General features: G+C 41.7%; 2 protein-coding genes across 2 annotated transcripts; both read left to right on the top strand.

Annotated features, from left to right (window-relative positions):
• The first annotated feature begins 17,960 nt into the window (after positions 1-17,960).
• Positions 17,961-19,368, top strand: crygmxl2 (crystallin, gamma MX, like 2). Its single transcript, XM_085416530.1, has 3 exons — positions 17,961-17,986; positions 18,344-18,586; positions 19,064-19,368. The coding sequence occupies exons 1-3, from the start codon at positions 17,978-17,980 to the stop codon at positions 19,337-19,339; spliced, it is 528 nt and encodes a 175-aa protein (XP_085272656.1). The 5' UTR covers positions 17,961-17,977; the 3' UTR covers positions 19,340-19,368.
• Positions 19,369-19,746: 378 nt separating this feature from the next.
• Positions 19,747-21,996, top strand: crygmx (crystallin, gamma MX). Its single transcript, XM_085416529.1, has 3 exons — positions 19,747-19,873; positions 20,960-21,202; positions 21,417-21,996. The coding sequence occupies exons 1-3, from the start codon at positions 19,865-19,867 to the stop codon at positions 21,690-21,692; spliced, it is 528 nt and encodes a 175-aa protein (XP_085272655.1). The 5' UTR covers positions 19,747-19,864; the 3' UTR covers positions 21,693-21,996.
• The last annotated feature ends 1,505 nt before the right edge of the window (positions 21,997-23,501 follow it).

Below are 23,501 nucleotides of genomic sequence, written 5' to 3'. Positions count from 1 at the left end.
TATATATATATGTGTGTGTGTGTGTATTATATATATATATATATATATATATATATATATATATATATATATATATATATATATATATATATATATATATATATATATATATATAATATTCTGTAACTCTGTAACTTCTGTCGGTGCTGTGCTTTTTTGGAAATCGAATTTCCCAGAGGAACCCACCCGAGGGATTAATAAAGTTCTATCTAATCTAATCTAAGTAATTCTGTGATTGTGTCAGCAGCTAAGATACATAATTCAGTGCATTTAAACTGGACCTGTCTGGTGAAGTGAGTAGCGCCTGTGTTGTTGCTTCAGTACATCTGTCTCCTCGTCACTTCGGGAGTCTGACATCTCTCTCAGCGCCGTGGCACAATGGAGGAAAGTGCACTTCCGTGGCGCAGGTAAAAACCCGCCAAGGGATAGAAGGCCCCCTCATGAATAAATGATTGTGACACGCAGCAATAATTTGCATCCGTGTAAAAGTGACGCATCAGCGCTTTTGTCTGCCAAGAAGTCTAGAGGTGTGTTTTTTATTTTATTATTTAATGGAAAATGGCTTTCATTAACAGTGGCAAAGCAAAAGGTGTTGACAGCGATGCACCGACTTGTCAAGCCGATCACAGCCTCTGCCTTTTTTTCTCTAATTAGGCATATGCTGGAGGCATCATAACAAACACTGAAACAGGTTTGTCCTTGCCTAATCCGGGGAACTAATTTTTAAGGTTATTATGCAAATCGATACTGTTTACAAACATGAAAGCCGGCGTCCTATTTTTGATCTGCCACATCGGTTTTCGATGGCTTAAAGCCCGCCTCAGCAGGCGTCATGTCAATAACAACCAGCAATCGATCAGCGGCCGTCTGAGGGGGATTGGGACAGCAGGGCCTTGAGGTGTGGAGGGGGATTTTCATCAGCTAAAGGCTCAGACACAGCCACAACATTACATTGTTTCTTCGTGGACACGCAGCCGACACTGTGGCTATTGTTATGTTAAAACAGCACAGATGTTTATGGTTTTGTGGGACTTCTCATTTCACTGTGGTGACTTAGGTCTAAGAAGGAATAACATCATTTTAGGGTCACACAATTACGACTCTATGATCAATACTAGCCCCATGGCCTCGCATAGTGCTTACACGGACAATAAGATCTAGTTCAAGGTCTCAGGAAGATTAAAACATTCATTTGTTTGCTTATAAAATAAAGATAAAATTACATAAAACAACATAAAACAATGCAAAACTGTTGTTTTGGTGTGATATGACTTCAAATGATAAATATTCAAGCTAGCCTTGGTACTTTTGGCAGCTCTTCTGTGGAGTTATCAATATCACTGGCCCCTGTTTCTTAGTGAAATCTGACATTGACTCTGTGATCCTGACGTCAGAGTTCAGCGAGGACTATACCCTCAGGTTCAGGACATCTACAGGTAGTTATTGCTTCACAAAATATGCATCTGTTTAGAAAAAACTGGTCGCGGAAGATGGCCTGAGGTTTCTTCCTGTTAAAAGGGGATTTTTCCTTCCCACTGTCACCCAACTCCTTGCTCATAGGGGATCATATGATTGTTGGACTTTTCTTTGTATATATTATTGTAGGGTCTACCTTACACGATAAAACACCTTGAGGCAACTATTGTTGTGATTTAGTGCTGTATAAATAAAATTGATTTGAATTGAAAACTAGGCTAAATTTGAAATATACATACAGCAACAAAAATGCGCCGCCATATAGAAGAATGGTTTGTCCCATCAAGCAAATATTAAATATTTTTAAAATTCCCAGACAGAATAGTCTTAATAAGGTTGAAAGGAAATTTAATACAAATGGCCTATATTATAGTCCCCATTTGGTTTACCTAAAATCCTCTGTTCTTATTTGTATTTATGTTTAGATTTGAATGAAGAGGAGAAGGTGGATTTTTAAGTACCTTTTACAAAAGAAATAGAGAAAAGATATTTAAAGTCTGACTTAAAGGCTTTAAATAGTCCAAAATAGGAGACGGCACTTCTGAGATTATGGTCCATATGGTAATTGTTGAACCAGCACGAGACCTGGCTGTATGCCAGTGCTGTTTGCATTATTCTTTGCCCTTTGATGTATACCACATTAGCCATGTAATGCACTCGGAAAAGGTTTGAGGCAGGCATGGGAGTCAATCTACACTCAATTTACAACAAAACAAAAGCGCAAGTTGGGTTTGCAGCTGGTCTTTTTCTGAATTCTTGGACTTTACTTCGACCTGTTGTCAATTGTCACACGTGACGACTAAACATCTTCCTCGGCTTTTTCGGTTCTGCGAAAAGAGCAGAGCTCCTTTTGATCTGTGGTGCACCACAATGTGCACCTGCCCGTCACATGAAGGGATCAACAATGTACATCCATGATCAACACACACTGCAAGCTGTGTTGGCCAACGCTCAGCCTCCACTTTCCCTGGATCATACGTACCAGCCTTTAGCCTTCAGAACTTCAAAGCTCTAAAGGCTAAAGAGAGATGTATTGTGTATACTTCCTGCCTCCGACATGTTTGCCCTCCTTTCCCTTCAATGGTAAATACATGTTGATAACTTTTTTTATTCAGCCTGGAAACAAAAGGTCCAAAATGGGTCATGTTTAATTGTTAGTTTATCCTTTATTTTAAATAATATATATTACTTTACTTGAATATGTTATTAAAAATTTGGCCTGAATCCTAATGTAAGTGTTTTATGAGTTGCAATATTGCTGCAGTAATCATGTCTTTTTACCTCTCTGCCATGAAATTACATTTTTAGTTGTAAAAACTACAGATCAGTTCCCAGGTTTTAGCCTTTTCCTTAACTTCGATGTCAGACATTTCCTCGTAATTTCAGTAGAGCTTTTCATTAAATCAATCAAAACTCTGCTTTTCTGAATTTTTAAACTGCAAGTTTTCAGACTGAAACAAGAGCACTTCTTCTTCTTCCTTTTTTTACCCCTGCCTTTCCTCTACATGCTCGGTCAAGTTCACATCTTTGGTTTTCCTCCTGTGATTTCAGTCCAGCCATTCATTTATCAAGTAATTTATTCATACATTTTTTTGAAGCATCGCTCAATAGCATCTGACCCTGGTGCCCCATCATCCAACTCTCCCTTCCGAGACAGAGCACAAGTGTTCCCTCAAGAGTGAGGGAATGCGGGTCAGAGGCGGCGTTTACTTGGGGTGGAAGGAGAGGGGGGGTGTGCACAATTTTCACATTGCGCCAGCGTTAAGCGGGTAATCATAATGTGATAGTGCTCTAGCTGCTGGGGTCATGTATGCTTATGAATGTTAAGGAGGACTGTTTTAAAGGCCTTCAAAATTACCCCTGATATCAAACACTGACCTTTTGTTGAGACTCCAACACACTATGATGATTAGAATTACAATGTGTGCAGTTTTTTGTTGTTGTTGCCAAATCAGGGAACGCTAACCCCCCTTCAAACTTCCTTGTATTTTTGTAAAAAAACTGTACATAGAAACAGATATTGACATATAGCTAGGTAGACACCTAGATAGCTAGAGGGATATGGATTTTAAACAATGTAACAAAAGTTGTAATAGTAGTTGGAAAGATATGCCCCATTAAACATCGACACATATTCACTGTCAACATGGGCGTTTACCAGAAGTAACTAAATGATCTCTCATTTGACACGGAGTGTCGGCACCGTCGCGAGGTTACCAATTAAGCTCCATGTGTCTTGAAAGTTTTACTCAACTGATCAAAACTCATGCTGCTATGTTGCACTTTAAATTAAAATACAAAGAGATTTATAGATCTATTTATAATATTCCGCATCACCTTGTTTTCTTTTTCTTTTCTTTCCCTTCACAGTAATCCCGCCTTCAAGTGCTATGAAACTGGGGCTTGGAAGTTAGAATACACAAGACTTTGTCACCAATGAAAACTTTCAGTTAACTCGACGAAGCACACTTCCAAAGGAGTTCAGCTCTTATCAGAGAGCAGGATAATTGTTGAAACAGGTGTAGCTGTCGAAGTGTCAGCGTGCCGCTGTCTGTGTTCTGGTCCCTGAACCAACCTCTGCCTATGACTCCATCTCATAAGTCTTTCAGACAACCTTGGTGTGATTTCTTGACAAAAGCGCACTCGCTCTCAAGGTGCACTCGAGAGCGATATAAAAAGGGACAAAGACAGAGCCTGAGAGAAGATAGGAGAAGAAATGGATTTCTTCTCTAATTATGCAAGAAAAAGAGACTTTGTGAAGATAAAGTTGGGTGACACAAGGGCATATTGAGGGACACACTCACTTTAGGAAGATTTTTCAAAGTGGGAGGCACAAATGGATGTTTGTGCTATAAGCTATTGCTGCTAATTGGTACAAACTTAATGAATGCAGGGTGCTGTGTGGAGACAGATGCTTTGTGCAATGTGGCAGATTTCAGTGGCTGCGCGTCTCTCTCCATCGCTGGAACATCAAGAAGAGGAGAACATTTGGCAGGTCACGAAATTATGCGAGGAAAAGGGGAAGCCCGGGAAAAAAAAAATGTAAACAGTTGTTTATTTTTTCGTTAATTTATGGGTGACTGTGTGTATGTGTACATTTGTGTGCGTGCGCGCGTGTGCGCTGAGCGTGAGAGTTAGCAGTTCTCAAGCGCTCGTCTATTTGTTTGAGCCCATGGCTTTTGTTTTGGCTTTCTTGCCTTGCCAGCTCTGTGGCTCTCAATTAGCGTGCAAGCCTCAGGGACCTAATTAACCAGTTCAATTAATAAATAATTTTCTTAAAAATCCCATACAAGCCATTCTGACATTTGTCAGCCACTCAGGAGCTGCTGTGTGTGTGTCTGTGAGAGAGAAAGAGAGAGGAAAGGAGGGGGAAAAGGACAGAATGATTAGCTTGTTTGCAAGCTCTGCTTATCCCCCAGGTGGCTTGATGCAGGGGACAGTGTGTGTGTGTGTGTGTTTGCATATGTGTGTGTGGCTGGATGGAGAGGGGCTTACGCACAGCGCTGGACCCCATAGCAGAGGAGGGCCCCCGTGACCTTTTATCGAGTGTCCAATCAATAATGTGCGAGCGTCCATCTCTTTGAGTTGCAGCCTGAGCCTGGGCTTCTGAAGGCCTGTGGCCAGCAGCAAAGCAGGATGGGAACAGGCTACACAGTGGGGCAAAAGAGTCCTTGGGGGGCCACGAGTGGAACAGAACCAACCGCCTCATGTCATTTACTCATAATGATGTCTTCCTTTGGTCGAAAAGGGAGGGGTGCATGGGATGGAGGAGGGGGCAGTGTCCCCCTCCTTCACTAGACACCGCAGATTCAGCCTCTCTCTTCCTTTGTCTGAATGGTGAAAGCATCCTCTTTGGTCTGTCACCGGGCTCTGTGATTAAGCAGCAGAAACAGACCCCAGCTTTTTTCACATTAGAATCCCATTTAGTGGTTCTTATCGCAGGCATCTATCCGGTCACATGTTGGGATGGAGTTATATTTCATTGTTTTGTGAACTGTAACGTATATTCCCTCGTGGGCACAATTGGACAGATGTGCTTGTTTAATTTGTAGCATTATCTCAAAACATCGACTTTACAGGATCCGGTTGTCACCGCCAAAGAGGCAGCGCTGATGGATCTGACTGTGTACCAGTGTTCATTAAACACACTCCAAACAGCCTTCAAACCGACTCTATTAGTGGCTGCCTCCAGAACAAGAGGCGCCTGAATGCAATTTTTGACCATGAAATGCTCTTTAAGCAGATGAACGAGACTTGAAAGATGAGCGGGACTTGAAGTTTCCTTTTTTTTCCCTTGAAAATGCCAGTGAGGAGTCAATCACTGGATATCAAAGCAGCGGGGACACGCACACAGACACACACGCAAGAAAATCCAGTGATAATAAAACGTAAGGCTTCCCACACCCACTGAAGCCCGCTAAGATGGCCATCACAAGTATGAGCGTCGACACAAAGAGCAGACATCGGCCTTTCAGCGAGCAGCTAGCTGTCGCTCTGCTTTAGCTGCAGGCATGCGACGACAGTTTGCGTGGAATCGAGATCCGGTTTTCCACGTAGCTGAGCAGGAAGAGACCAGAGACTTGTTCAAGATACTTGGCTGACCCACACTGCCTACAGCAGGCAACATATGGCTCCCTGGTCTGGCATTGCCTTGTTTATTATGTATGCTGCAATTTATTTCTGCACTGCTCTACTGAGAATACCCACACAAAATGAAGCTGCCTGACTAAGTGAGAAATATATTCTGGCAGCCAGATGAGATAAAAAAGTGAGTTAAATATACCAGCAGACAAATAACTATTAAAGTCTGCATGTTCATATTAAGCATCATCTGTGGTAGTCATTCCTTATCACAGCTGAGCTAGAGAGATTTCAGCCTATCGATCGGTAAAAGTAAGTGTGTGAAAGAGAGTATGAGTCAAAAGGGGATCTGAAGGTGGGCTGACAGATGCAATACACATGGAGGACCTAAAGATGGAGAGATCACGTTTGTTCTCTGTCAGGTTTGACCGAGGCCTTCTCTGCTCAGAGGTGACTGTTGCTCTTTCTGGTGCCCTCTAACACCCCCTTGGGATCCTTCCACTCAACTCCACTGCCTCCACTTTGATGCAAAAAAAAGAAGGGGGGTGGGGGGGAGTTATTGTGTAAATATTTTGCTTGAGCATTTGAGCATCTTAATCTTCCATAAGGTGATCTTTGGAGTGGAGCAACATGGGGTGCTGATGTTCAGAGGAGCTCCCAGTTGTAGAAAGAAAGAGGGAGCGAAAGAGACAGAGAAGGGAGGGAGAGGAAGAAGAAGAAGGTCTGTGTACTTGCTGGAGTGCTGGGAGCTAGAGTTCACTACGGGGGCGTAAGTGTGTCAAGAAGAGTGCTTTTCCCCCATCCGCAAGCCCCGGGCCCTCTCCACAACATTAAAAAGCATAAACAGTCAATACTGAATGTAACTCAGAGAAAGAGCAAGAGAGGGAGCGTGGAAAAAAAAAGAAACAAGTACGAGAACGCAAGGGTGTTTCAAGCGTTACACAACATAGTGAGATCAGAGAAATGGAGGCTGGGCTATAGTGTATAGTTGCAAAGCTTTCTGATGGAGGAAGGGAGCCTCTCCAAGTGAATCATTCATTGCGGGCGGCAGGGGTGTAAATATGAAGGGGAGGGTTGAAGGAGAGCGGGATCAAGGAAATGCACACCTGGTGCAAGACAGGGGTCAGATTGGCCCTACACAAAAGGAAACGAAAGAGAAAAAGAGAATGAGTTGTTTGGCATACCTCTGTTTAGATAGCAGCAGTGCTTCTATCGGCGCGCTTGTGCAAAGCAGGACAGAATGGAGTAGGTAGAAGGTGCATATGGTGGTAGGCTGTCTGTGTCGATACACATGCTGAAAACACATGCTTTCTATGCCGATGAGAGGGAGGCTCGTCTTATTTATAAGGAAGAAAAAAAAAAAGACTTTCAAACGTTCAACATTTTAGACTTCCAGTTTTGAGATGTGAGGGCTTGTTTATCTGTGGCACATTGTTCCTGCTCATAATCGCTCAAGAGTCTCAATCAGTCACTCCCTCTCTCTCCGTCTCTCACAAGTTTTTCAAACGACATCTCCCAAACACTCGACACCTGGCTGGCTGACTTCAGAGCCGAAATCAGCGGAGAAGTCTGTGTGTCTCTGTGTTTCTTTTTTTTAATCATCCATTCAGTCGCTCCTCACATGTTCAAGCCTATGCATTCGGGGAGATCTTCCTCTATAGACAGATCATAAAGACTCAGAGCTTACTGGAAAGCAGGTGTGGGCAGGTTGGTACGTGACGGTATTGAGGACATGTGAATTGTTTGTATGTTTGAGATTAAAACCAGCCTCTGTTTTTATTTTTTCTTTAATTAACTAAAATGCTCACCATTCATTTTTAGCCCTAAAAGGAGATCTAAACTGTGAATACTAAAGGACGTGTCAGGTGAGAATTATTTAACAAGAAACTGTTTCTTTAAAAATAAAAAGTGCGTGTGGCATGTGTGTTTATTTTCAAGGTTCTCCAGTTTATAGAGAACTTATGAACCGCTGCTTTCCTCTTAAAAACCAAGGACATTCAGACCACATGCTGTTTTTTTGTTGTTTTATTTCTCCTTGAGAGAATGTTCTCCTGGTTTATGGCCAAACAAAAGTTGCTTCAGTGCAAAGTACTGTTTGAGCCACTTCCCCTGCCAGAGCAAGACTCCATATTTTAAACATTTGGAGGAGGAAACAATATCTATGAAAAGTGTGAAATTTGATTTCTACCCCACGGAATAGGCCGTTTCCTTCTGTTGTCAAACAGAATGACTAAACATGCTCATTCACATGCTCCCATGGTAGGACGTTATTAATTTATCACTTCAGAGTTATCTGTGCTCTGTCTCTCACATGCACGCACACACACACAAACACACACTTTCGTACACGTTTGCTTCTTGATGATTGACAATGTGATAAATTTTATTTGAATATGGCTAACATGAATTATGTAACCATAGAGACTGGTGGCTTTGTTGCTTCCCTCTTGCTCTTCGCTTTTCCTCCAAGATAACATACAGTTGATAATTTACAGTAGAACACATTCTGAAACTATAAAGAAAGATATAGCGACAATGCCCCGCAGAGAACAAAACAGAGTGCTTCAGTGCAACCAGCCGAGCTGATTGTGAGAGTTGCAGAGGAGAGGAGAGCCAATGTTCATATTGTGGCAATGCTGCCATAAGATTAGGTGGTTGACACTTTGACACTGCTCTGATGGTAGCGATGAGGTCTCAGGGGAATGGGTTAGGCCAAGAGAAGAGAAAAAATAAACACAAATGAAAGGAGAAAAAAATCAGCACAGCACCCACGGTATCTGATGTTGATAGCTGTGGCGAAAGACAGTCTTTGAAAGGCTTGAGGGAAGTGACAATACAGTATGTTTTTTTCCTTGTTGATGCTCTTCCAGGCGGCTAACAAAAATACAAAAAAAAAAAGAAGAAGAAAAAAAACTCGTCTGATTGGTCTGAAAAGACTGTCAAATGTCAAGCAGTTATCAAACAGAAGACTTGTTTTCTTTTAAAAAGATACCAGCAGAAGGAAAAGCCTAACCTTTCAGCAAGTGAGTGGAAGTCACTCAACCCATCATGTGCGGTACTCTATACAAGCAAAAGCCCTCGCTCTTTACAAGGCTTACACTTTCCCCTCTGATTCAAATCCATAGCTGCTGACACAAGTTGTCGATGGCTGAAATAAATGGAACTCTAAAAATACCCGGTTCTGGGGAATTATTTATCGGTAGCTCACAACCGAGCAAAAGAAAAAAGAGGCCAAACTAACATTCACGCACAAAAAAGGGAGTTTTCTGTAGATGTGGGCACATAAAATTAAGTAATTTTACAGTAAGTAACCCACCCAGAACTCGTGTTTTCCCTCAATTCACGGTCACATTTAGATCTCAGATTTCAAGGTCCTTACTGCAGGTCCTTGCTCTTCCGTCTCATGTTTACATCTCAATAGGGCCCGTGCAGGATTTCACAGCACCGTCGACGACCCAGGCTGACAGAAACAGCTTGCTTAACACTGCACATACAGTTGTATTTCGGTGTTCCAGTTCCTGCAGCTGACGTTGTTCAACTCCCTTCACGCCGAGAGAGATGGGACGTTTTTTTTCTTTTTTTTGTCCTTGATTTTCAAAGCGCTGAGACTTGTTAATGCCCTCGTTTTTATGTAAACCACTGAATCAATCATCACCGCTCCATTGTACCGTTCAAACAAACTTCTGCACAACTTTCACATGAACCTGCGCTTCTGCTCTCATTATTTTTTGATTTTATTCGGAGGAAGTCTGCAGCTTTGTGCTCGCTGCACGGGGAGGTCAGAGATCAGGCTGGAGCTGGCAGCAATTCAGTGTCTTGCTCAAAGACACTCGAGCAGACTGGGTGCTCTGCTACTGTGGGCCCCGAGCTCAGCTACGCTGCCCTGCAACTCCAACACTGGCAGTTGATATGAATCTCAAAGACTGAATATTTTTATCCTAGACTTTTATTCTTGGGCTGTCTAGAGAGGCAGAGCGTAATCAGTGACTTTTATCTCAGAATAGGAAATTACAACATCCCTAGAAATGCTTAATCTGACCTGCAATTCAGCTACACAACAGCTCGAGTGAGGTAATTACCTAAGAAAGCAAACAGAAGCATCTTGCGTATCTGCCAAGTTTAAAAAAAGAATATTTTTTACTGGCGATGGAAATAGAGGTGAGGAAAATATCGGAGGCTTGTTGTCACACTCTTCTCCATCTATTAACTGGTGCATCACATCAGGTGAAGAGTTTTCTTCCTGAAGATGCTATTGTTAAGAATTGAGTTGACTCATATCCGTTATTCCAGTTATCAACACTCTAAAGAAAGAGGATTTTTGTATTCTTCCACCAGATCTTGGTACTATCGAGCTTTTATTTAAAGGGGAAAAAACTACTGCAGACAAGGCCACAAGCATCACATCTTCAGTTTCAAACAAAGGTGAGTCCAGGACAAACTGTGTACTTTGGAATTTCTCTGCATTGAAGGGAGGTGAAAATGAACATTAATATGTACAGCTGGCTCTTTGTATCACTCGTGCTGTGCTGCCTTTGGTGTGCTGTTGAGAGAGTGTCTAAGCAGTGTACCATCAATAGCAGGGAACAAACCCAGAGAAAATATCAAGTCTTTTTCCACAACTGCCTCCCTGCCTTGCTCTGCCTTAAGATTAATCTAATTTGGTCTTTATTGAGAAATGGGTAAGAGCAGTTTTGTTTTATTTATGTATGTTTTTTTTCCTCCTCTGCTCCTTTCCTTTGTTGCTTCTCCTCGGCTGCCTCTGACAAAAGACAACCAGCCTGCCAAGCCCGGTGTTGCTCTGGGACGGACCTGTCAATCACTCCTGACGGCACCCTGACAACATGTACGTTAAAATTTCAAACGGGACTCAAAGGCGGCGCGTGACAGCCGAGCCTTTGAAAGTGGCTGTAGCGCTTGGCGACAGCCAGAGGAGTACGGATGGAAAACAAACTAGAAAACAACAGTGCGGAGGGAAAAGAGAAATAGAGTCAGAGACTGAGAGGGAGAGGCGAGAGAGGAAAAAAACAAACCAAAAGTTAAAAGCAAAACAGTGAAGAATGTGGGTCTTGATGATGGGAACTGGCATTAGTTTCTCCCTTAGTGTATCATTGTTTTTTAATTTGGTTGAAACTCCCCTGAGTGGAGCTTTCGGTCTTCCAGGGACTGTGCCGAGGGCCCGTTCTCTCCGCAGTCCAGGGACAGCAGCATCTCTCTCCTGCTCCTCCGAGGCCTCACTCAGATCAAGTCAAGCCTCACGTGCGTCTCGCTGCTACCCTTCAACGCAAAACAACTGTGCACCGATCTTAATAATATTCTTGATTCCACCTCGCATACATGCGCTTCATGGCTGCAATTAATTCCCAGTGGGAAGGGGAAAAACCAGCAGTTTTCACAGAGATAAGTATAGAATTTATAACTCTAAAACCTATAGTCTTCAATACCAACTAGAAAAAGGAGAACTCAATTTGGATTCTTTCCTTGCTATCCCAGAATGGCCAGGACAAAACACTTTTAAAGCAACATATCTGTGAAAAGCCTTTGCGGTTGCCATATGGAGTAAAATGCGCACGCACGAGCTTGAGGATGCACTTTTAAATGATCACCTGCCACAAAACAGAGAGAGAGAGCACCACCAGTCTCTTTACTGTGGCTAAATGAACAGTGTAAATGGTGTACGACACAAAAGGCCTGGGCTGTGCCAGACCCTATGGGAGAACTGCCATCTCTGCAGTCCTGCAGTTTGTGCACTGATCCTTCAGTCAGCATCCACATCTGCAGTTCAAAAACACACAGTGGCTTGAAACTGCTACAAAGCTAACTGTTCATTGTCTATCTGAGACTTTGTTTGACCATGCTGTGTGGGTGTGTGTGCGCACACAAGTGTGTGCCCGTCTAGTCAAAGTTTGTTTGAAACTAGCATTGTAAAACCAACTCTAGAGCGTGTGTGTTTGTGTGTACAGCATGTGTGTTTGACTTCTACAAACAAGTGGACAAGCAGTGTGTGTGCTGAGGGACACAGGTCATGTCAGCCTGTTAGTGATTTTATAAAGTTCTCCCCTGGTGGAGCCATGTTGGACCACTGATAGGCGTCAGTACAGACACGAGTCGTGGCACTGACTTACACGGAGCCGTACCACATGAAATTGTGCCATTGTCTAACTCGTGTCTATATACATGTGAGTCCAAGCTTACCTACTAATGTATAGATGCAAGCAAACAAACACACATCGAAGCAGCTCTGAGATATGGCTGTTGTATAAAGGACTTAAAAACAGCCACCAGGCAGCCAGATAATGCTTTAGCTTCCAGTGCCCTCTAGTGCTTGGAGCTGATTGGCAAATATCTTCTGAAACTGGCCAACTATCAAGACAAACTGAGCCCCACTGAAAAGTCCCAGTATAACAGAAAAACAAATCTGTATGTGTCTATAGATTTAATAGTAAAGTTTGAAAATATGTAGTCTTTTAGTGGATAAGAACAAAGAAGCAGCTATTGGAAATTTCCTAATAAGTACACTGGCATTAATACAGGGAGTAAAGCAGAGTTTTCAAATAACAATAAATATACGTATAAATATGTTCACTGTGCAATAATATAAAATCGAATTATCACGTTTCAGGCAAACAACTGATTATTAATAGATTCAGATCATGAAGCAATCAATCGTTTAACTGGTTGTTAGTGTGTAAAATATTCTTAAACTTTAAAATAATCATTTCTTTCTTACTAAATTGCTGCTAATAATAAATATTTGTCTAAAAATGATTTGGAAATTTTAAATCAAAATCAGTTTAAAAATATACAATGTTATTTAAACGAAAAAAGGCTGTTTCATCTGTTCACTTTGTGATATTGATCTAATTTTTTTAAAATCACATAGCTTTTAGTTTGTATTTACCTTTCTAAAAGGTCAGATTTGGGGCTTTTTTTTGGATTTGACATTAGAACATAAAATAATCAAAGTAAGCTCTCACTTTCTTTTATATGATAAGGTGGGAAAATCTTGAAATCAAATGAGCCAAAACCTTGTTTAGATTTCAGTAACTTAAATGCTTCTCAAAGCTGGGATGTAGGCAGTAACATAATAATACACATAAAATAAAAAGGCTTTATTAGCTATAACAGTTTGTTTAAACTGAGTGTAATAGAAGCGAGTCATCTAGGACTTTAGGTTATTTTAAACCATGGGCCCGTAAGCATACGCGTGAGTCGCGACAGAAAATAGACCCTGTTATTATGCTCTTTGTTGTCTATTATTCATGTGCTTTGTGCACGCACGCACGCACGCACACACACACACACACACACACACACACACACACACACACACACACACACACACACACACACACACACACACACACACACACACCAAAATACAAAAAAAAATCTAAAAGAAGATTGGAGTGTCCAAAAATGTAATGTTGTTTGCTTAATCATGAAACTCATAGTTTTATTGTTTCTCTTTATAGCTTTATTATAGAGTTAAATAGTTATAATACACTTAAATCTCCCTTTTTGTCTTCAATTTCTTTATTCCTTCAAATGATTGAATTCCCTCACCTTTCCTCATTTTTGACACATTTGACATGTAAATATAGTCAATTATACTAAGGTCAGGTGGGCCAGTCACTTTTCAGCAACTGGATCCTCCACGTGAAGATATTAACGTAGTTTTATATATACTGCCTAATTTAATATAGTAATGACAGGGTTTAGTAAATGATATGCATGCATTTTTGTGCATGCATGACAAAGCTGGCAGAGGTGGGATTTGAGAGGCACCTCAAAGATATGATTATCCTGAGTGTCTCTGCTCAATAATGTTACCTGCTGGGACAGCAGCACTGCTCCTCTAAATAAATTGCAAGTGGCCTTGGGCAATAAGAGGAACCCTCCTTTGATCTGCCTGACTGCCAACGAGGAAAATGTGCAGGCAGTCAATCAAGCTCTTAAGGCTTTGCAACAATGAAGCTGACCCCACTTTATTATTTATTTTCTAAATTGATGTATTTCATTATCACAAGGTGTCTACTTGGTGGGGGTGGGGGGGTGGGGTGGAGGAGAGAGAGTGTGTGTGTGTGTGTGGGGGGGCAACATGATCAATAATTGATATGCGGTGTGAAAAAGCTGATTTGCTGCCTCTCCTCTGGTGCACTTGTCACTAGCTGTTGTCAGAACACATTTGCTTTGATGACAAATTTGAAGAAGTGAACAACAGCATCACATCTTATTATAAATTTAGTGAGTTGGTGAAAGGCACGGGGCCCTTCTCGCTGAGGCTCTGTTTGTTCAGGGCGCTCTGGAGGAATGACTACCAAGCTCTGAGGTGAGTTACAGTCTTGTAAGCAAAGAGATGAGAGGGGGGTTGAACTTTTTTGTCATGTGTCAGTAAACAGCGTGACTTGTTTGAAAGGCACCTGGATTACAGGGTGAAAAGTTGCTCTTTAAACCTTTAAAGCTCTGGGATACGGGAGACACGCCACGTCAAAAACAAAGTGTGAAGATGAGGAGTGAGAGCAACTAAAAGCCATCACTCCCCAAAGTGCGTCTGCTGAGAGACGAAGGAGTCGTCCTGCTTTTCACAGAGTTTGGGTCATGGCTGAGCATCTCAAACTGATCTCGTCAAATAAAGAAAGATGCTCGGTTCATTCGATCGGCACAGATTTGTAAAAAAAACAAACAAACAAAAAACAAATATACAGATAAGGGAAATCAAACACTGAAGAGTGCTGCGAATAACCTCTAAGCTTAAATTTAATGTGTAAGCACAACACAGAAAGGAAGATCTGACATAGAGGTTGGAAAGTGTGGCCCAGGTATGAGAAAACTGCCACAGCAGATAAAACAGAAGGTCATAAAAAGTCATAAACCAACATTAACAGTTGTATCTTTCTAATCACCTGTGGGCCATCAGCATCGCACTAAAACAAAATCTTTATGGTGATTTCATTGCTAAGAGAAGTTCTTAATTAGCCTACATATATTTTTTTAATTACATGTAGAGTCTGAAGATTTACTGCAAACTTTAAAACTAAATCCTGATGGAGAACAGTTCAACACAAAATCTCAGAGAAAGGAAAACAAACATATCAACAATTCAACATAATTGACAGCTGCATCCATTTGCTCATTCCAAGCCCCCGGCCCCTCCCTCCTCTCCTGCTTTTCCACTCTGTTCTTCCAACACCATTTCCTCTTTTAATTATCCCCCAGCAAAAAAGATGGAGCACATCAGACGCATCGCGGTAAATCCTGGCCCTGGCACGGGCTCACAGTGGCTCCTGCGTCTGGCAATCCCGATAGAGCCTGTGCGCTGGCAGTGACAAGACAGGGAGGATGCCTGGAGATTTTCTGACAGAAAGAATGGAGAGGATGATCTCTCAGCAAAAGAGAGGTCCTCATTCTACTCCCGGCGTGGGAGGCTTTTTGGCAAGCGCTTTCCCATCATACCACATTTTCAGCACCAGATTAGCCAGTTCTCAGGAGCAAAACTCACATAGAACCCTTGTTTACACCTCAGTACATAGTGTTTTTGTAATGACTGCACACTGCACACAAGCACGGTTGCTCTCCTATCTCCACCAGCAACATTTTAGGGGTGATACTTATTGTATGTATCAGGGTCAGAGAGACTATTGTCTGGATTAAGGGAATATGATTTGTTTCATACTGAAAGAAGTCTCCTCTGACCAAAAAAACTGTGTTTTACTGACTGAATTGCTCATTCAGATTCTAATTAGGTATCAGCAACACGAATGGGTTTTGCTTTGGGAAGCCAGATAGATGAAAAAGGTTGCAAGTTAACTAGTGTTGGGCTGCTATCTGTCAGAGTTTCTCCTCTATTCGTGGAGTGTGCATCAATCACTGAGGTCCCCAACTGACAGTCGTTCTGTGGGCTAATAGTGTCGTCATCTCCCATGCGATTACACAGATTGCGCAACGAGATCCTCGGACACAATGGAGCAGCGAATACAGCCCCCCTGTATCCACCCCCATTCTGTTCCCCTCTACTTTCCTTTTCTTCCATCATTCTAAGATGAAGAGTGGAAAGCTCCGCAGCGGGTAGCTTTCTTCTCCTCCGGGGGGAACTAAGAAAGCAGGCAAGGGTCTCTGTGATGTTAGTTTCCCTTCAGGGTGGGGAGGAGATGTCTTGTAGCACAGCTAAAGATGATCATTTGAGAGCCCGTGAAACAAGGTGCCAAAGAAACATGGCGAGGTCCCGACTAATGAGTTAGGGTTAGCTGATGTTCCTCAATGATGAAAATGAGAACAATGACAGTAATGACAGTGGCAATCACTTTTTTCCCTCAGTTTAGACACTGTATTGCACCACAGTTACACGCTTCTCTCTGCAAATAGGTCAGGGGTCAGGCTTAGCTGTAGCCCAACTCAAAGACACCTCAGCACAAAAAAAGAATAAATTCTAGCAAATGCATCACGGTCTTAGAGCTTAAACGAGCATTTGACGGAGTACAATTTCTTGCCCTCTTGCAGCTAAAAAGGCTTTACGTTTAATTAGCGTGATGAAAGAAATGATTAATCTGTGAACATATGAGAAAAATCTAAACATGTTTCTTATGCATTCCGATAAAAACCTTTCTCCCAAAGTAAACATTTGCTCCAGAAACTCACAAAACAAAACAACATCCCATCTGATAATCTGCCACAATTACGCTACACAGCATGATGAAAGGATATCAATGGTCTACTTATGTCACAGAAAAAGAGAGGAGCTTCAAACATGAAACCTATTGAAGCCTATGAGAGTTTCGAGTCGATCAGTGATCAAAGGAGCAAAAGCTTATCAGTGCCGTTTCTTAGCATTGAAATAGTGTCATGTGGCTTTGGATATACTACCAGGGTAGGAGTGTTTATGCCTAGAAACATAATGGCTATTGTGTTTTCTGAAAACATTAGCCCTTTTTTTTCCAGAGTTAAAGCTGTAAAAAGCATACAGAGTGGAGAGGGGGCACGAGCTCTTTATCCCCATGAAAGGCTAAAGGATGGAACTGACCTTTCTGGCATCAGCTGGGCTTTGGGAGCACAATACATGGCGGCAACTCTTTCTGGCCTTTTCCCCTTCGGCTCTGGGCTATGCTTACAAGCCAAAGACTCAAGTCCAAACATCTATCATTTTATACAAAGACTCAAACGCACACATGCCCCGAACCCCTTCTTTTATATCATAAAAACACACACACACATACAAAAACAGACACACACTGAGCAGTCCTGTCTGTTCATCTGCAAACAGACCAGTCCCGTCTGACATCACAGTACAACTGCAGGCTATGGAAGCAAAAAGAGACAACAAATCACTTTAGATTACATCAACTCAAAAGCCCAACTCAGTATCAACATCAACTCCCTTTAATGGAAACTGAGCAACAGTTAAATTAGAAGCTAAACCTCGTCGGTAATGCCCCGATCTAAACTTGAGCTGGGACCGGATGAAAAGCGACTGTTACAATGTGACATCCAAGCAAGACAAAATGAAAAGCATGACCTCATTGAGTACAACTTCAGCGAGTGCTCCGCAAAAATGACCTGAGCTGCTGTACACTTTAGACGCTTTGTTGTCAGGGGGGCCTCACACCCAAAGAGCCTTTGTGTTATATTTGAAAAGGCTACATCACAAGGTCATGGCGGAACAGGGGTCACGCAAATACAGAATAGCACTTGTGTGGTGGTCATTTTTGTGAGTGAGGGGGGGTTGCCAATTCTATAGGTAAACTCTAGCAGTTTGGAGATAAGTTACCCATAGGATATGAGACAAAAGAGAACAGTAGCTGGCATCTGAAAAGGTAAAGATAGTAGTCCCCAATGTGTCAGAGGCCTCATGGTCAGCAGGAGAGTATAAAAGGACCTCTAAGTGTGTCTAACTCTACGGTGCGCAAACATCCACAGTCCTACAACCATGGGAAAGGTATGAGCTCACCTGCAGTAAGGCAACAGCTTTGGACAGGTGGTGAAGGAGAAAATAGCATTAATTGAAAACATGCAGTCATGTATAGGAAGGAGATTCAGTGAAGGAGAAGACAGGGCAGCAGAAATACTCTTTTGTCTTTGTTTTGATGTGTTTGGATGGGACAAGCAGAACCCCCCCCCCCCCAGCTCAAACAGTGGTTTTAGTTACCTTATTTTTCATCTGTTAAGCAGTGCAAATAAATGTGTAAAGAAGTGTAGAGGGTTGGTAGAGAGAGCCTATTCACGAGTCTACGAGATAGCATTTCTTTATGCCGAACATAAACTGTATTCTCTCTCTCTCCCTTCTCTCCTCGAGATCGTCTTCTACGAGGGCCGCAACTTCCAGGGCCGCCACTGGGAGTGCAGCAGTGACTGCATGGACACCTTTAGGCACTTCAACTACTGCAACTCCCTCCGTGTCAGCGGCGGCCACTGCGTGCTCTACGAGAAACCTCACTACATGGGATACCAGTACATTCTCAGCCCTGGCGAGTACCCTGACTACCACTGGTGGATGGGCTTCAACAACTGCATCCGCTCCTGCCAGATGTTCCCTCCTGTAAGTCAATCAAACAGACAGATAGAATTGGTAGCACCCTCCCACCCTCCCACCCCCCGCTACACTCACCTTGTACATCAAAAGCTGCTTTGGATATGGATGTCAATCACTGGCTTTTTGATGTCATTTACAGATACTCACACAGGTCATAGCATAAAAGTCTCTGCTGCAAGGCCCACAAAGGAGACCGAGTCAGCCTTTAAAAAGAATATGACATACCCCCCATAAGACTTGGTGCCTTCACTCTAATTCTGTTTGTCACATTGAGTGTTTCTGGCAGTTCAGGGAGGAGGAAAAAAAACTAATTCTGTCATGCTCCGAAAGAGTTGTTGCTCAATCTCGTTTGTAGTTAAAGAAACCAAGTAGTACGAGTACTGAATTAAAAAGTTAGCTCGTTGTGGGAAGAGTTCTCTAGAGATTACACCTATTGAAAATAACATAATAGTCATGATTACCCTGTTTTCTTTCACAATGCAGTATAGGGGATCCTACAGGATGAGGGTCTACAACAGGCCAGACATGATGGGACACTCAATGGAGTTTATGGATGACTGCCCCAACGTGTATGACCGCTTCCGCTACCGTGACATTTTCTCCTGCAACATCATGGAGGGTTACTGGATCTTCTACGAGCACCCCAACTACAGGGGACGCCAGTATTTCCTTCGCCCTGGAGAGTACAGGGCCTGTGGCGACTGGGGCTGCCACAATCCCATGGTGGGCTCATTCAGGAGAATGAGGACTCTCATGTAAACTGCACCCGTGTGCATCTCAAATGAACATTAAACACAAAACTTTAAAATAATGATGTCCTTTGTGAGCTTTCTTTTTTGAACGTAGACATGAATGCAACTTGCAGTGACACTCTAGCAAGGCAGCATATTTGCTTCCTGATTATATTCAACCAACAAAGGCTGCTGCTTGAATGGGTTTATAATACAAGTCAGATCTCAGACTGTTTGCTGCTCTGTCTAGCTTCACAGTCTGCATGCAGGTTTCAAACATTCATGCCATTAAAGGCAGATGTTTGCAACTCTTATTGTAGGCCTTTGAGAAAATGCAGTTGGACAGTATTTTCCATAGACAGACAGAGCTTTGACAGAGACAAAGCGGCTGCGGTGGCTCAACAGTGCCATAGTGTTGTGAAGTCTATAGAGCGCACTGTGCTGACACGACAAAGCTTTGTTTCACTATTGCAAAGCCCTGATCTAAGCAGGGTCTATAAAGAGGTCTGGGAGAGCCCCGCATCTGGTCTGGTCTGAACTTAACGCAGTTACAATGGGCAAGGTAAGGAAGAAATTTAACAAATGTAATGTTTCACTGATATTTGATGTGCGGTATACCGATTTGTGTAGTAAATATAGTGCTTTACAAATTTGTTAGATCACCTGTTATATATATAAAAAAGAAAACACAAATATTTAAAAAGCATATTTTTATTTATTAGGAAATACCAAACTGAATTCACTTTTTCCCACTGGACTTCAAGCATAACATTTAACCACTAAAACAAAAGTTTATTTTCAGGAATGCAAGTAAATACCTATAATTTGGTAAAAAATAAGACTTAATTTGGCTTTTTAGTAAGACTGTAGATTTAAAAATTAATGGAGAATAACAATAACTATATTTTAGCATTAAAAATATCATTTTATCATTACCAACACTGCCAATTTAGGGTAGCTGTGACAAAAAACTGACTTTGAGTCGTGATCTAATATATTTGTTAAGCACTATAGATAAATAATTAAGTTGAACTAATATATTCTGATAACGAGCTGTAAAAATATATACATCTTTCGGTCATATGAAACGTAAAAGACCTTTAAAGAGTAACAACGTATCGCTCTCTGGGTTAAACATACCATTAGTTCTTTAGGACTATTTACCATATTTACATAACCTATAAATTAATGTAAGAAATGCTAAAAGTGCAGGGAAATGTAATTCTTCTCTCAAGGATAGTAGAAGCCTCAAATATTTAATTGATCTTATAGTCCTATTTCCTGTGAAAACAGACAAAGAACTTGTGAAAAGTATTACACAGTTCATTCATTAAAATGTACCAAATGCTATACTTTATTTTATTCGGCTTTGCTTCTAGCACATCTTTTGGGACTTTTTTGTACTCCCTTAAGCTTATCTTTTTTTCAAATTTCTCCACTTACAAATTTTCTACTCAGAAACTTTTGTTAGATAAAACTAACTTTAAAAGTCTGGCTCAGAATACTGAACAGTGAACACTAAGCGTTCATGTTATTAGTGTTTAAGAGCCTGAAAACCTGACAGGTAACTACACGGTTACATTTCTGCGGTGGTCTTTGGAACATCTCTGTGGTGATACACTAATGCTGAGCCATCTGTTCTGTGCAGATTATCTTCTATGAAGACAGGAACTTCCAGGGTCGTCACTACGAGTGCAGTACTGACTGCCCTGAGATGCAAAACTACTTCAGCCGTTGTAACTCGATAAGAGTTGAGAGCGGTTGCTGGGTGGCCTACGAAAAGCCAAATTATGGCGGCTACCAGTACATGCTGCACAAGGGAGAGTACCCCGACTACCAGCGCTGGGCAGGCTTCAATGACTGTATCCGCTCCTGTCGTATGGTGCCTCCTGTGAGTTTAAACTCATTTTCTCTTCAGGATCATTTGGTTCTTATGTCTACTGCTGTTACTTGAAGCATCAATGCCAGTAGCCAGGATTATTTTAACACATCTCGAAGTGTAGACTGGGTAACTAGTCAGGATAATTTATCCTGGCTGACTGCAACAAAAAAGACATTTTTACCTTAATTTGTGGTATTATCTTATTCTCTTATTTCTTCCCTAGTATAATGGGAACTACAGGATGAAGATCTTCGAGCGATCTGACTTTGGCGGTCAAAACATGGAGCTAATGGAAGACTGCCCAGACCTGAACGAGCGTTTCCACACCCGTGATATCTCCTCCGTCAATGTCATGGAGGGCTACTGGATGCTGCACGAACACCCCAACTATAGGGGACGCCAGTACTTCTTGCGTCCTGGAGAATACAGGAGGCACAGCGAGTGGGGAAGCGCCAGTCCCACCATTGGCTCTCTGAGACGTGTCACTGAGCTCAACTGATTCCCATTACTTTTATTTTTAACCCTTATTTAATCCCATCATTAAGAATACCACCCTCTTGTTCCCTTAATGGCTGTATTGTTTCAGTGTGGTCTCAACACTGATGTTCAAACCTGAAATCATACATTTTAATGATGCGGGTTTGGATGCGTCGGATGTTGGGGTTCCCGTTTTATTGCTTTGCATTGTTGGGTAAAATTACTACCCAACTTAGTGCTCAAGCAATGCTTTGGTCGTTCCATAGCAGAATGTTTTGCCTCGCCGGTCCCTAACCTCCTGTCCTCCTGGAATCACAATAAATGAAAACTTGATGAAAGTCAACTAAAGGAAGCCTTTGTTAATTTTCTATTGACTGCTACAGCTGTCACTGTCAAAAGATCAGGGGGATATAGCTTGTCATAAATCTGAGGGGTATTTTTCTCTTTAATATGGTGATTGAACTTTAGTTTCATCAGGCCACAGAGTTAGACACTGTAGTGGAATCACTGAGGTCCTAACAATACCAAGAGTTTCTACAGTTTTTCGTGATATTGCAGATCCACATACACAAAGAAAAATTATCAAGGAAACAGAAGCTTATTCTTTGAAGTTCACTATTAAAGACCATAAAAAAGGGTATCTGAGGATGGGCATGTTGGAGTCTTTATGAGATCACATGGTACAGAGTAAGCGCTTTGGGTCCATGAAAGATGCCCATATTAGATCCACATCACAAGGCCAGTGCCAACTCAAAGAGTTGGAGTCAAAGTGGCCTGGTATTAGCCCCGAGCATCAAGCTCTCTCAGAACAAAAAACAAAACCCAGTCCATATCCCTGCTCATGCATTTTTCATCAGCCCAAGATACTGAACCCTTTCAGAACTAAATATCAATTATTGAAATTGTTAATTAGACACTACGTAATTGGCAAAGATACACATGAATAAATAACACTGACCATTAATTATTGATTCAAAAAAAATTGAACCCCAGCAGAGAGTGCATTTGAGAATCTCTTAAGATCAAGCACAACAAGAAATATGAGTTTTGGCCTTGAGTAATGTCCAATTAAAGGACTGTCAGCTTTGCTGTTCAAGTCCAGTGATTTGCCCTTATCATATTTTTTTTTATATCTGTGGACAACAATGCCCAGCAGACAACACAACATCAACAGAGTGCAACATGGGATCTGATCACCTGGGGTCTCAGGGCAAAGCCAGATAAGAGATGAGAGGAAATCTTACAGGCTGCCTAGCCTGACACATAACTGGAAGTTAATCCGAGGTCAAAAGGAACATCGACATCAGATATTTACAAAATTCAGTAAGGAAAGCATTTCAGGCATACACAGAACTACAGAAATTGCTCTGCATATAATGTTGCAGTTAAAAAAAAGGGTGCATGCTAACCCCCCCTCCCCAAAACAAACAAACCCAAAACAATCATGCAAACAAACAAAAAATAAATACTGCAAATGATCTTGCATAATATTCCGTATAGTAAATTTTACTTCACTGTCCACTTTTAACATAACTGAAAAATCTCCTTGGTAGATAAGGACAAAAGTTACAATACTTTCTCTATTTTTCTATATTTTCATCCATCCTTTTTCTTCCACTTTTCCAGTTCAGCAATATCACAGTATTTTCATTGTTGGTCATCCCAATATTTCTTCCTTTGAAAGCTTCAACCAAGTCAAAGCTTGAATTCAAAAACAAACCATACTGTGGAAACATTTCAACCAGGCATCTGTAAAATACAAGGGCAAAGTTTTATCCATCCATGCATTCTTTGCCACTTATTTGGGTTTGGGTCGTAGGGGCAGCAGTCA

The sequence above is a fragment of the Rhamphochromis longiceps genome, linkage group LG8 (genome assembly GCF_057381845.1).
Source record: "Rhamphochromis longiceps isolate RC_006_pf linkage group LG8, R_longiceps_female_GT1.1, whole genome shotgun sequence".
NCBI lineage: Eukaryota > Metazoa > Chordata > Actinopteri > Cichliformes > Cichlidae > Rhamphochromis > Rhamphochromis longiceps.
The sequence above is the reverse complement of the archived record's forward strand: the minus strand, read 5'-3'. Positions and strand labels throughout refer to the sequence as shown.

Excerpts from the sequence above, each read along its gene's own strand:
- crygmxl2 (XM_085416530.1), top strand. Across the intron at positions 18,587-19,063 it reads CCTGCCAGATGTTCCCTCCT|TATAGGGGATCCTACAGGAT; the intron begins GTAAGTCAATCA and ends TTCACAATGCAG.
- crygmx (XM_085416529.1), top strand. Across the intron at positions 21,203-21,416 it reads CCTGTCGTATGGTGCCTCCT|TATAATGGGAACTACAGGAT; the intron begins GTGAGTTTAAAC and ends TTTCTTCCCTAG.